General features: G+C 35.8%; 1 protein-coding gene and 1 non-coding gene across 4 annotated transcripts in view; one reads left to right on the forward strand and one right to left on the reverse strand.

The window, feature by feature from the left end:
- IPO11 (importin 11) overlaps nucleotides 1-12,930 on the forward strand; it is a 184,072-nt gene that overhangs the window by 75,015 nt on the left and 96,127 nt on the right. For all 3 annotated transcript variants that reach the window (XM_028508702.2, XM_036020322.1, XM_036020323.1), the window contains exons 20-21: nucleotides 6,237-6,350; nucleotides 11,741-11,856. In XM_028508702.2, coding sequence (XP_028364503.1) covers nucleotides 6,237-6,350; nucleotides 11,741-11,856 — 230 coding nt within the window. The remainder of the gene's footprint in view (nucleotides 1-6,236; nucleotides 6,351-11,740; nucleotides 11,857-12,930) is intronic.
- LOC114513760 lies at nucleotides 12,316-12,422 on the reverse strand. The gene has a single exon (XR_003685868.1). It is a non-coding gene; the product is annotated as a U6 spliceosomal RNA (small nuclear RNA).

Consider the following 12,930-nt stretch of genomic DNA (forward strand, 5'->3'; position numbering starts at 1 on the left):
GAATATAAAGTCCAGATGTCTTAGTGGCATTGCTAGTATTCACACTCAACATTATGCAATCCCAGTGGCAGTCTGGAGGCATTTGCAATCATTTTTAGTAGATTTGGAACTGGTGCGTAAAAGTAGTAATAACTTAACACTTTTCAAAGCACTTAGGGTTTTAATTACATTAATTACATCATTTCATTTCGGTATTGGTTTATAAGTGATATTGAGAGGGTTTGTCATTAAAACCATGTTTAAGCTCATTTCGAGTTCCTGTTTCTGCTGTTTTTCTTGGGTAACATGTTTTTAAAAATATTTTGTATTGTTTAGTTATAATTTTTTTATTTTTTAAATTATATTTTATTGATTATACTATTACAGTTGCCCTAACTTTTCCCCCTTTGCCCCCCCTGCACCCAGCATACTGTACTCCCTCAGGCAACCCCCACACCATTGTTCATGTCCATGGGTCATGTATGTAAGTTCTTTGGCTACTCCATTTTCTATACTGTACTTCACATACCCATGGCTACTCTGTAACTACCGATTTGTACTTAATCTCCACACCTCCCCATAGTTCCCCTAAACCCCCCAGTCTGGTAACCATCAAAAAACACTTTCTGTGTCCATGATTCTGTCTCTGTTCTCTTGTTTGCTTAGTTTGTTTTTTAGATTCAGTTGTTGAAAGATTTGTATTTTTTGCCATTTTATTCATAGTTTTGATTTTGTTTTTCTTAAATAAGTCCCTTTAACATTTCATATAATAATGGTTTGGTGATGAGAAACTCCTTTAGTTTCCTTTTTTTCTTTTTTTTTTTTGCCTGGGAAGCTGTTTATCTGCCCTTTGATTCTTAATGATGGCTTTGCTTAGTAGAGCAGCCTTGGCTGTAGGTCATTCCTTTTCATGACTTTAAATGTTTCTTGCCAGCCCTTGGAGCCTTCAGAGTTTCTTTTGAGAAATCAGCTGACAGTCTTGTGGGAACTCCCCTGTAGGTAACTAACTTCTTTTCTCTTCCTGCTTTTAAGATTCTCTCTTTATCTTTAACCTTTGGCATTTTAATCATGATGTGTCTTAGACTGTACCTCTTTGCATTCATCTGGTTTGGGACTCTGTGCTTCCTAGACTTGCATGTCTCTTTCCTTCACCAAATTAAAAAAGTTTTCTTTCATTATTTTTTCAAATAGATTTCTAAATTCTGCTCTTCTTCTCCTTCTGGCACCCCTATGATTTGAACGTTGGACCTCTTGAGGTTGCCCCAGAGCTGCTTATACTATCCTCATTTTTTTGGATTCTTTTTTTTTTTCTTGTTCTGATTGGTTGTGTTTTGCTTCCTAATGTTCCAAATCATTGATTTGATTCTCAGCTTCATCTACTCTACTGTTGTTTTCCTGTAAATTGTCCTTTATTTCAATTAGCGTATCCTTCGTTTCTGGGTCTTTTTTATGTTATTGAGGTCCTCGCTAAGTTCCTTAAGCATTGTTATAACCAGTGTTTTGAACCCTGCATCTGATTGATTGCTTATCTCCATTTCATTTAGCTATTTTTCTGGAGTTTTGGTCTGTTCTTTCATTTGGTCCACGTTTCTTTGTCTCCTCATTTTGGCAGCCTCCCTGTGCTTGTTTCTATGTATTAGGTAGAACTGCTTTGGCTCTCTGTCTTGGTAGTGTGTCCCAACATAGTAGGTATCCTGTAGGGTCCAGTGGCATAGCCTCCCCTATCACCTCTGCTGGTGTGCCCTTTTGGTTGCTGAGTACACTCTCCTCTTGTAGTTGAGTTTTGGTTGCTGTCAACAGATCAATAGGAGGGATTTACCCAGGCCAGTCAGCTGCAAGGATAGACTGACCACTTACCACCAACCTTCCCCTCTGTGGAGGATCAGCTGTACAGTGGGGAGGGCAGGGTGGTTGTGCTCCAGCATGGTCTGTAGTTGTCCACTAGGTAGGCTGGCCCTGGGATTTCCCAGTTGGAGCAGGCTAAGATCAGTTCCCACCTGTGTTTTGCCCGGGACCGTCCTGCCTGAGCTATAAAGCAATCTGAAATGGCTGCTACTTGTGCTGGGCTGGGAGATTTCCAGGCAAAGCCAAGCTGTGACTCTCAGCTGACTGCTACTGGTGCTGGGCCCTGGGTTCATTGAGGCCAGCTGTTGCTTGTTTTATAGGATTTAGGAAGTTGTGAAGCATGCACCAAGACCAGCTATTCATATGGAAAAGCAGCTTGGGTGGACCTGTAAGTTGGGTTAGGCAGAGTCTCTGGTGATCTTCAAGGTGGGTCAAACAGTGTTAGTCAGGTTGATGGAGTCTCAGATATGGTACCAGCCAGCTGTCTTGGGGGAGGGTATAGAAAAGATCATGGCCTCTGCTCACCCTGATGACAGACACTTCAGTTTCTCCCTCTATACCACCAGTGCCTTTCGGGCTGCTATCCTGGTGCTGGAGGTCAGAGGTAGTGAGTCTGAATAGGTGATTCTGTGTGTGGGTTCTTTAAGAGGAACTGCTGAGGGCTCCAGAAGTTTCTTCTAGTGACCCAATGGTTTTTGCAGCCAAAAGTTGTAGAGACTTACCTTCCTGGCACTGGAACCCTGGGCCCGGGGGCCTGGTGTGGGGTTAGGACTCCTTGCTCCCAAGTTATCCCTCCAAATTTTTATCCATCACATGTGCATGAGGGACCAGCCTTTCCAGCGTCTTCACCCCTCCTACCAATTTGGGTGGATGCGTGGTATCTTTAATTGTGTAGTTGTCAGACTTCCCTTCAGCTCCATTTCTGATGGTTCTGAGTGATGGTTTTTCTGTATTTTAGTTGTAAATTTGATGGTGTACCAGGAGGTGAACCACGTCTGCCTATGCTGCCATCTTGACCAGAAGCCCTAATTTTTATTTTTAAAACCCTTTTTCAGTTATAGTTGACATATCAATTAACAGTATACACTGTAGCAATTAGACATTTATATATCTTACAAAGTGATCATGCCAGTAAGTTTAGTAGCTTGGGCAAGGTGTTTAACCTGTGTCTCCATGTATGAATGGTAAAGATAATTCTGAGCTCACATGGCTCATCATGTTTTGTGAATAGGAAATTATTACAAATGTCCAATATACTTCAGATCACTATGCAATTATAGTAAATTGTTGTGTGTTTAAAAAATTGATTACAGCCCTCACTGGTATGGTTCAGTGAGTCGGGCATCCTTCCTTAGACTGAAAAGTCCCTGGTTCAATTCTCAGTCAGCTCACGTGCCTGGGTTGTGGCCTACGTCCCCAGTTGGGGGCATGAGAGATGCAACCAATTAATGTTTCTTACCCCCCCTTCTCTTTTCTCTAAAAATAAATAATTAAATTATTTTAAAAAATAAATAAGTTGACTAGAAACAGTTTGGCAATTTGTAATAATCCTTATTAGATGTCATCCAGCTAAATACAATATTTTTGAAGATTTTTTTTATAGAAATGAATTTTCTTACCTTCATCTTTCCAAACTTCTAACTAAACCTTCTTCTCCAAAGGTTTGAAATTTCTTTTTCTTAGTAAGTTTTAAGTGCTTTTGTGTTTCTATCCGTACTCATCTTTCAGAACACAATTGATTTAAGTAGCTCAGGTGACTACATCATAAGTAAATAACAAGATATAGCTATCTAGTAATACTTTTGTTTTCAGAAGTTGGATAGGAAATGGTTACAAAAAACATTTTTAGTGATCTCATTGTTTAACTTTTTCTTACATTAACCTTTGAATAACACATTATTTACATAATCTTCAACAATCTTTTATGTACTAAATTTGATTTTTACCCATTAGGTTGCATATGTTTTGAAATGTCTTGCACCATGCTTCCTGACACATAATATTTAAATTTTGAAGTTTCAATGAAGTCACCATATTTATACCATAGTATGTAATTATTTGAAGAAATTTTGTCTACTTTTTTGAAAAAGTAGTTGAAAACCTTAAGTTATTTAAGTGCAAGGATCCTATAAATATATAGGATCTGACTATATATATATATATATATATAGTCAGAAAAAAAATGTAACCATCAGGTATGAAATTAAGCAGTCTTAGAACTTAAGCATTCCCGAAGGAAGAGAATAAAGTATAAGGAACCGTGTGTAATATTAAATATTCTGTTGAAAATGCTATCCAAAATTGAGCTGTCATTAGAAACTTATTTTTTAAATGCCCCTTGTGGATCTAACCATTTCTTAGAACATTTGTTATACTGTCACATATGTGATTTTCATGTTTTTACTAATGTGTTATGAATGAAAGTGGGTATTTTCCCATATTTGATGAACTAACTTAAAAGACTAATATTCATAGTCTTTATCTCAATTGTGTTATGCTGATTGTTCAGTTTATGTTGTAGGCTTATTATTATTTAGCCCGATATCTATAAAGCATTCTTAAATCCATGTATTTTTAAAATATTAAACAAGTAATTGCTATTGACCTCCCAGAAAAATTCTGAAAAGTTGCAGCAAATCACTGCCTCTACATCCTTTACCTAGTTTCATCAGTTACTAACATTTTACCACACTTGGTCTTTCTTTGATATATGTGCTTATACATATTTTTAAAAATTAAACCATTTGAATTTTAGTTGCAAACATCATGACACTTCACTGCATAATACTAGACCTGTTCATCTTAATCGAAACCATGATTTAGAGTCAGGGGACTTAACATTGATTTAGCACTGTTGTCTAATCTCCAGCGCATATTCAGATTCCTCAGTTGCCCCAGTAATACACTGTTTGACTTCCTTCACCCTAGCCTAATGGTGTATGTGTCTGACTCTTATGTTACTACTCTTTTCTAATCCCCCGTCCTTTTTTGGACTTTTGCAACAGTGATTCTGTGGGTGATTTCTGAAATAGTCATTTTGGAGCATTAGTTCTAATTTAGAACATCATATATTCTAATGAACATTGAAGATTGGGACAAAAATATTTTATGACTTTCAAATGTAACTGGGTATATGGGTTTTACTATCTACTCTATCTGTAATTCATAGCATATACTTCCTTTCTGCCATTCCTTGAAAAGGATTCTATTTGGTTTCTTTTCCTTATCAGTAGAGCATGTTATTTTTAGATGAGTATTAGTGAGTTAGGTATTTTGAAAACTGTATTTTTACATATTAATTGGTATGCTTGTATAAGCCTATCTGGGTGTTCTTTGAGATAGAGCACTTAGCAAAATGAAGTGCTCAACACATATTAGCTATTATAGTAGTTTGATTCCAAATTTGAAAATAAGGTAATATAAGTAAAGTCTTTTAATACTCAGTTTTACCTCTCTGAACTATTTGAACAAATATTTAACATATTTTTCTGTACATTCCCCTTGGTGGGATACACAAAATTCTACAGTTTTTTGATACCCTTTTAATGTATGCTGTTTTATAAACAGAATAAAGAAACACTCACTTACTCTGGGAGCAGTTTTTAATTTTTACTCATGGGCTTGAAATAGATAATACTGAAGCTGTGAATATCTACTATTTGTTTTCTCAGCTAGGGCTCTCGTCAGAGCAGTTCCAAATACTGTGAGCATAGACCTAGAGCTGGAGCACTGTCCAGCTGCAGTGTAGACCCATTTTATTTTCCAGGAAGCAGCTCACTGTCAAGCTGCGCTGTGGGCTTCAGGGCGTATTTTTAAAATTGGTTAACTTAATGTATAGTGGGCTTAACAGTTTTATCCTTTCAAAAGGATGTTCTTCTCCTGTGTTTCTAATATACCTCATGCACACCTTCACCATTGCACGTACCCTTTCTCATTGTAAGGGTTTGTATGTTTACCTTTATATCCATTTCTTTTGGGTGCTTTGTACTCATGACCTGATGTTTGGAAGATGCCAGCAGATAATTATTGAATGAATGAGTAAATGCTGAATCTTTTTAAAATAGTGAATTTCCAGTTAAGCTGTTTTATTAAGGTAGAACCAGGATATAACAGCATTTTTCTATTAAACTGTAAAATAACTGGCCTTGATATGTTTTTTTATATTCCTAAATTTTATTTCACGTAATACATTTGGTAATTGTTTGAGATTGTTTAAAAATATTTACCATAGTTCTCTGTGTCTCTTTGTAATGTCTGATTTATCTTCCAAAGAATATATGCTTACTGTATCATATGCAGTAAATATTAAGTATTTTCTGTCTGTTACTTAATTAGGTCTGTCATTGTCTCTTGAAGTAAGTTGCCTTTTTATTAATACAGTTCTTCTGCTGTCCCTACTTCTGTTGTGATAGATACGGCCATATGTAGGATGTTTGGTGCAATATTTGCCTCTTCTTTGGAAGCAGAGTGAAGAACACAATATGTTGAGATGTGCTATTCTGACAACACTTATTCATCTTGTTCAGGTGAGGCAGTTCTTCACAGTGTGTTAGTTTAGTATTTTTTCTTCTTTAAAAATGTTCATTATTTTCATGTGGTTTATATTAATGGTAGTGAAAGACCTCACATTTTATATATGACGTGTGATCTAAACAGTTTCAAAAACATCTTGTATATGTTTTTTACTTTGGACATTTTTGACACCTGAAAAATTTTCTCTACTTTTTAAACACAATTTCTTTCATTAGATGTAATGGTCCCCTGTGATGGTAGACTCATAATTTGTGCAATCCATTGTACCTTGCAGATAGCTTTCTTGGTGTTCAGGGCTTTTCTGCATAAACTTGTTCTTCATTTTCACTCCTCCTTAATTTAAAATAAAAAATTTCCCTGTCATAAATTGGAAGGCAGGAGAACAGGTGAGTTGCTTTTGAGGGGAGGAATGAATTTAATTTTAGACATCCTGACTTTGAGGTGTTGGATGTGCAGCAGACAGAGAGGAACCTAAACTTCAGAGAGAAAGAATGGGACTCCAGTTCTCATTTGAACTGTTAAAGTGAATTATCATCTGTTGATGAGATTATAGAGAGAGAAGTACCTAATGCTTGACTATTTCTGGTTTAGGGATGCTGCAGTGATTTTTACTGCCCTTGCTCGCAGAGTTGATATATTTTCCAGTGGGAGATCTCTTTCTCTAAATTAAGAATTGTTGCTCTAAAGTGGTCTAGTATGTTTTTAGAAAACCTTTTCTATTATTAGCCTAGGAAAACCTTTTTCAGGTACCCTAACACTTTTGAAGCATGAACTCATTCTTTCAGTAAATATTTATGATGAGGTTTATAGTTACAAATTTTTGTCTAAAGCAGTTTTAGATACATTAATAGCAATACAGTTTTTTTTAAGTGTAGTGTCTGGCCTAGCATCTCTTCTGGTCTAACCTTTAATTCTTGTGATTATCCTGAAAGATTATATTTCTTTTATTTGTAAGGGTATGAATGCTAAGAGGTGGTTTAGTGACTAGCCGGAGATTGCTCTTGCAAGTAACAGAGTAAAGAATGACCCCCCCCACCCCATCTTTTGCATTATGTATTTTTAGACTCAGTTTGAGAACTTTAGGAGGAAAGTGTGGGGAAAAAACTCAGCTTCCCTGTCTTTCCAGGCTGTGTTGCCTCAGGAAATCCTAGGGAGCCAGAGTAACCTGCATGGAATGTTGGGAGTGTGCAGGGCTTTTCCTTTACATGACACTTAAGTGCCCTGTGTAGGCCAGGGGTGCAGGGTTCCAGCCAAGCAGTCACTGCCCTTCTTGGGAAAAAGCATATAACATTTAATAATAAAATTGAGACTGTAATTTAAATAGGTTTTTCAGTCTTTTGAGAAGATTATACTAAGGGTTACTGGGTAAGTTTCTTTTCATGGAAAACACTGCCATCTTATGACTTAAAATTTAACAGGCAGATATTAATATAAATATTTGTATGTTTTTGTTTTGTTTTAAATTCTGGGAACCCAGACTCTGGTTTCTGATGGGGGAGTGTAATAATGACTGAAAATAAATTTTCTAGTTTGCAGTAGTTGGCTTTAGTGGAAGTAGGCATTTATTCATACAGTAAACATTTTTAAACACCTGCAATATGCAATACATGGTACTAGGCACTAGGACACAGAAGTGAATAGGACAAGCTCTTTGTGAATGTGGTTGTCTAGGTGCAGATTAAAGAGTTAAGTGCTCTTTTAGCAGTAAAAACATGGTGTTTTGTGGGCCTGTGGTGGGAATTGAGGAGGAGGGACTTTAGAGGAGGCTGTTACCAAATAGTGTTGGTGTGAAATAATGTTAAAGAAGAGGTGTTAAGGAGGTGGTGGTGCAGGGTGAGAGTGGTAAGGATATTCTAAAACAAATTGTCCAGCATGTGTAAAGCCCCATCAGTGTGAAAGAATGTGGCGCTTTTTGTTTCTTCTTTTTAGGTTTGTGTATTGATCAGCTTTTCATATTAGGTTAAGGAGTCAGTTCTTGAAGACTTTATATGAAAAGTAGCAGTATCTCCATTTCCTGTTTGTTGGAAGGGAACCCGCTTTCAACACGTATAACCCAGTTCCTCAGGCTTTCTCTCTCTCTAGCTCTAAGTAACATACTTATATTCATTCTTTATTTAAAATTCGTAGGCATTCTCTCTTGACTTCCCTTATAGAGGATGAAAATTTAGTTATTTCATTCCCCTCTATGTGACTTCTATTTTCTCATTCTCCCAGCATAGTTATATTGTACTTTAAGTCACTATTTCGTGTTTTTATTTGTGCGGCTATACAAAGGCTGATAAGACACCTCTGGAGGGTGTCTTATTTTTAACACCTCCCTTACAACCTTCCCCTTGCCAAAATATCAATTGGTAGCACCAGTATCTGGTGCTGTCAATTTCTGAGCCTTTTGGGGTTTCTGTAATGTAAATTAGGCTGCTTGTCCTTTTTTCACTCCTGGCCTTGAGTTTTGGTTTTCTGAGTCTGCTAAGTCAGACCACTTGTCTTTCTTTCCAGCTTTCAAAAATGTGATGCTTTTATCTTTTTATGCTGTCTTTGTACTTAACAGTTACAGGTCTTTAAAAACAGATACTTCTGTATTCTATTAGGGGATCTTCGCTGAGAACCCATGAGTGCATAGGTTAAATTTACCAACTTTCTCCAGGTAGTAACATAGTTATTTCTAATGCTGAGCTGTTGGCAGAGCTGGAACTTAGAATATAGAGCTTGGGTGTGGTGGCCTGGTCAGGTAGTTGTAAAGAACCTATCTTGATGCTGAGAGAAAGGAGTGTTACCATTTTTATTTTAGAAAGGTAATCAGGGTACCAGTGGGGTCACTGGCTCAGAATGAGGTAAAACTAAGGTCAGGGAAAGTAGTTGGGAACCCTTTGTATTATCCATGAAAGAAATGATAACCTGAAGTAAAGCCTTGGGGAGAAAGGACACGATTTGAAAATTATTAGAGAGAGAGAGAGAGAGAGAATGAGAATTCGGAGTTATTTAGATGTGAGTTGAGGAAGAGGAACCACGAGGTGGTTGCAATATAATTTATTACTAGGGAAGCATTGGTTCATCTCGCATAAATTAGGAAATACAGAAAAGGAACTCTTTTTTAAAGAAGACAATGGATTGGTTTAGTGGAAGACTTAAGAGCTTGAGATGCCTTCTGGGTGATGATATCCTGTAGCAGGAGTGTCAGACTCATTTTAACCTAGGGGCCACATTAGCCTCGCAGTTGACTTCAAGGGCTGAATGTTCATTTCAATTCCTTAACAGTTAAGGAGTAGTTACATTTATACAGTCTTAAAATTATTTTGGCCCTTTGAAGGCAACTTCAAGGCTGATGGGGCCCCCTCCCCTCCCCGGTGGAAATGAGTTTGATACCCCTGTCCTACAGTCATTCAGAGAGTTCAGAGATTTGGGTTGGAGATAGGTTTGGCCATTATCAGCATGTGTAGTAAGTCCTAAGCTAATTGATGTAAATAAGAGTTAAGTTCCTACAGCATCCCATCAATGTTATAATGAAACAAAGTTATTCAAGGACCTGTTATACATGAGACATGAGAAGAGATCTGAAGGCAGTGCCCTGAGAAATGCCAGTTTTTCTAGGGTGTTATTCTTTTTTCCCTCTTCACTTAAAAAAAATAGAGATTCATAGGCAGTGGCAAAAATAGTACAGAGAGACTCCCTTGTGCCCTTCACCTAATTTCCCCTTACATCTTAGGTAATTATAGTACAATATGATTTTCCTCCTTTAAGCATTTCTGATAATTTTATAAATAGCTGATAAATTTATTTTTGAGCCCTCACAGTATTGTAGGCAATGTCTTATAGTTACAACCATGAGCCAAAAGAATGTTCAAATTAACTTAAAGCTGCATATCTGGGATTGTGCATGTTTTTCAGGCCACCAGATTATAAAGGCGAATCTCCTCAGGATTGGACAGTGAGAGTCCTCAGTGTTTAGCTGTGCTGTCCTTAGTTCTGCTGATACTAGGACGTTGCGCTGCTGGGACTTGCACTAAGTAAATAGGTTCTGATTTTCTTAGGGAATTTTAAGCCTCCTTCACAATCAATATGAACTTGATTAGCCCGTCTTAATGTTTTTTTCTTCAGTCAAATATTGAGCTATAGACAGTAAAATTTTTAACTGAATTTTAAGACCCAATATACTGCTACTTTACTAAATGTGAAATTTTTATAATCCTCTTCTTTGGAAAAAATCTTTAATTAGGGTCTTTCACCTTATTTTTAGTTATAAAAAGGGCCAAACTTATACTTAATATTTAAGGATAAGCTTTATGTATTTCCACTGAAGTGTCTGTGTTCTGATAAAGGTTGAACTTAGTATAAATATGTCATCAAAAGGGGAATACATATTTTTAAAAGTAAAGATGTCTCTTTAATTCAAAAAAGGGGGAATACATATATATTGTTGCACTGTAATTTGTTACACTCTGTTGACATTTGATTATTTCCTAAGCAAGGTGTTTGATAGTTTTTTTTATTTCATTTCTATGTTTGTCAGATTGTAGAGATCATTATGGATTAGAAATGGATTTTCCATCCTTTTAGTTTTCTTTCAGAATGAGATTTAGTGTGATACATGTATGTAGTCATCCTTCACAAGACAGCAGTTAGGCAAACTAGAATTTCAGGTAAAATACCCTCTATTCCTCTTTGTGTTTTTTGCTCTTTAAAAATATTAATAAAATATCTTCACTAAACTAATGTGTACATTTTTTTAAAAAGCTTACAGAAAAGTAATAAATAAACTCCTTTATCCTCTTCCAACATTCTTTTCCCCTTTCCATATTTATCTTGTGTTAACATATCTGCATATTTAGAAATGTAGCTATTTAAAGTTTTTTTGGCATTTACATTTGTTATACACACTTCTGTACCTTTTTAATCCAGTTGATAATTAGTTTGAAATTGTTTTCGTTCCATGTCTAATCCTTTTCGATAGCTATTTGGTATTCTAGAATATTAATGTACCATAATTTAATTATCTTATTGGTGAACATTTAGGTTAGGTTCATTTTAGATTAGTTATTTAGGTGACATAATTTATAGGAGTTAGTATTTCAGTGTTAACACTTCTTCATTAGTCAGAAATGGGAAAATACTGTAATGGAATCTCTTTAAACAAACAGATGTGGGTAGCCTTGATATATATGGTTTTACTACCATTAGGCAATTGAATAGTATTTTTTTGCTACTGCTTTCTAATTGTAAACAGAACTTTGTTTTAGTAATGCTTCTAATTAGGGCTAAGCTTTAAAATCTGATTTATTTTTTGTAAGTTATATTTAGGGCTTTCATATATGATAGGTGAATTTTTTTTGGTGGGGGATGGGACCTTAGAGTGTCTTACATTAAGTTTTATTTATACTTCCCATAGGGATTAGGAGCAGACAGCAAGAACCTGTACCCTTTCCTGCTCCCAGTTATTCAACTGAGTACAGATGTTTCCCAGCCTCCACATGTTTATCTTCTGGAAGATGGTTTAGAATTATGGTAAGAAGAAAAACTTGATACCATGACTCTCATTTTTTTTCCTGGCCTTCCTTACTCTCATGCCAGTAAAGCAAAGGACATGTCCTAGGGCTTACAAACTCAGCACTGAAAAACAAAAACATAAAACCAGTTTCCCCAAAGTGGGTAAAATAATAGCTCCATCTTTTCTTGGTAGCTGTCACTCAGTGTAGGCTTATAATAGTCAGAGTTAAAATGGAAGTTTCAGTAAGAACTCAGCTGCATTTCATCTATGGAATTTGGAGTGTAAAATTTGGATATTGATAAATTTTCAAAATTAAAAATTTACTTAAAATTCCCAATGTGTTAAATGAGACTTTGTGGGGATCGTTGAGTTATTTTCAACCACTTACTACCTTACTATTACTGAGGTTATGCCTTAGCCCCAAATATTAGTGCTACTTGATCTTGAGTTACTATTATTTTTTTTCCTCAATGCTTAAAAATATGGAACACTTCATGAATTTGGGTATCATTCTTGCTCAGGGGCCATGCTTATCTTCTCTGTATCGTTCCAGTTTTAGTATTTGTGCTGCCAAAGCAAACACTTGAGTTATTATTTTACTAACTGAGTAATATGTAGTGTTAAGAGGTTAAAAAAAAACACACCACAAAAACCTTTTCTTCTGGCAGCTCAGTGTCACAAACAGTAAGGAACTGTGCTAGAAAATCATTTTGCTTTATTAAGCTTACTGTGCTAATGGCAGCAATCTCTATTTAAAATATAGCTTATAATACAGGGAATGTTTAAAAATTCCAACGTATAAACTGATATTGGAATGAAAAAAGCAAATCACAAATTAATCATATAGAATTAATAACCATAGAAAAAATTAATACTTAGGACCTCCCTGTTTTTCTTCTTCTCTCCTCCCCTTATTTTCTTAGTTTTGCTTAGCTGTCTAGGATTGAACAGTTTTTTGATCCTTAGAAATTATCTTTGATGCAAATTGTAAGTTCATTATCTGTATAGAATACTAGATGTATTAATTTAAAGCATAACTAGGTAGCTATTTACTTGTAATTTGTGTTTCTCTTATTTTCTATATTTTATTG

Source organism: Phyllostomus discolor, chromosome 3 (genome assembly GCF_004126475.2).
Source record: "Phyllostomus discolor isolate MPI-MPIP mPhyDis1 chromosome 3, mPhyDis1.pri.v3, whole genome shotgun sequence".
Classification (NCBI taxonomy): Eukaryota; Metazoa; Chordata; class Mammalia; order Chiroptera; family Phyllostomidae; genus Phyllostomus; species Phyllostomus discolor.